The sequence below is a fragment of the Octopus bimaculoides genome, chromosome 27 (genome assembly GCF_001194135.2).
Source record: "Octopus bimaculoides isolate UCB-OBI-ISO-001 chromosome 27, ASM119413v2, whole genome shotgun sequence".
Lineage (NCBI taxonomy): Eukaryota > Metazoa > Mollusca > Cephalopoda > Octopoda > Octopodidae > Octopus > Octopus bimaculoides.
In genome coordinates, this window is record NC_069007.1 from 17,685,619 (window position 1) to 17,686,655 (window position 1,037).

Here is a 1,037-nt window from a genome sequence, read left to right on the forward strand (position 1 = left end):
CTACTATTAAACACTTTCGTTCTTTTCTTTCAGATATAAAATATCCGTGCACGAAGGAAAATCGCCAAAAGGGGCTATATATTTTCCCCTATCCTAATCAACCTGAAAAGTACCTTCAATGTGACTCAGCAGGGAAGCTGACCATCGTCTTGTGTCCTAAAAATCAAAGCTTTGATGCAACCTCGAAGACATGTAAACTCAGTCCGGTGACTCTGCCCCTACCAGGCATCGCTTTGAGGAAAAATCCTTGCATCATATTCTATCCGATATACTATCGACCTCATCCAGAGGATCTTTCGAAATTCATACAATGTAGAAGGGGTAAGAGTCTTGAGGTAACTTGTCCAGCAACACTATACTGGCATCCAGGAATTTGGGGATGCGTCTTTAATCCATTCAGTAACGTGTGTGGTGCTAACACTAAAGGCATGCTTCAACCGCATCCATTCAGTAATTCCTATTTTATAGCGTGTGGCAAATGCAAAGATTATCAAATAAGGAAATGCAAAACTAACAAAAACTGGAATTCAACCTTGAGCGATTGTGTTTAAACTTCACCGTTTTGAATGAAAATGGAATTTCTTAAATCACTTTTGATAGAATTTTAATGAATAAATGATTTGCTGCACTTTCTTCTCAAAGATAAGTATTTGGAGGACTAAACTAGCACACACACAAACATACCTGCACACATGGACGTACACACATACACAGAGACATATACGCACGCATATACATACACACACACACATGTACATACACTTACATATCAGAAGCAAAGATTATTGTTTCTTTCTGTTTTTCTTTTACAGTCCAACACAAATCCCTCTAATTAGTTAATTAAGCAATAAAGATTTTATACACTATTGTCAATTATAGTTAATTAAGCAATAAAGATTTTATACACTGTTGTCAATTGATCGCTAATTAACCCCTTCCTAACTACAACTACGCTTATTTAATAATTATATTTTTTAAAATGATTTTATGTAATTTTAGTTAATTTTTGTTGCAATAAAATAAAAAATTAAATTCTT

The 1,037-nt window shown here is 34.4% G+C and overlaps 1 protein-coding gene across 1 annotated transcript in view; it reads left to right on the forward strand.

Moving 5' to 3' along the window:
* Positions 1-1,037, forward strand: part of LOC106870155 (uncharacterized) — a 3,439-nt gene extending 2,402 nt beyond the window's left edge. Inside the window, exon 4 of the mRNA XM_014916155.2 lies at positions 34-1,037. Coding sequence (XP_014771641.1) covers positions 34-551 — 518 coding nt within the window. The 3' untranslated portion in view covers positions 552-1,037. The remainder of the gene's footprint in view (positions 1-33) is intronic.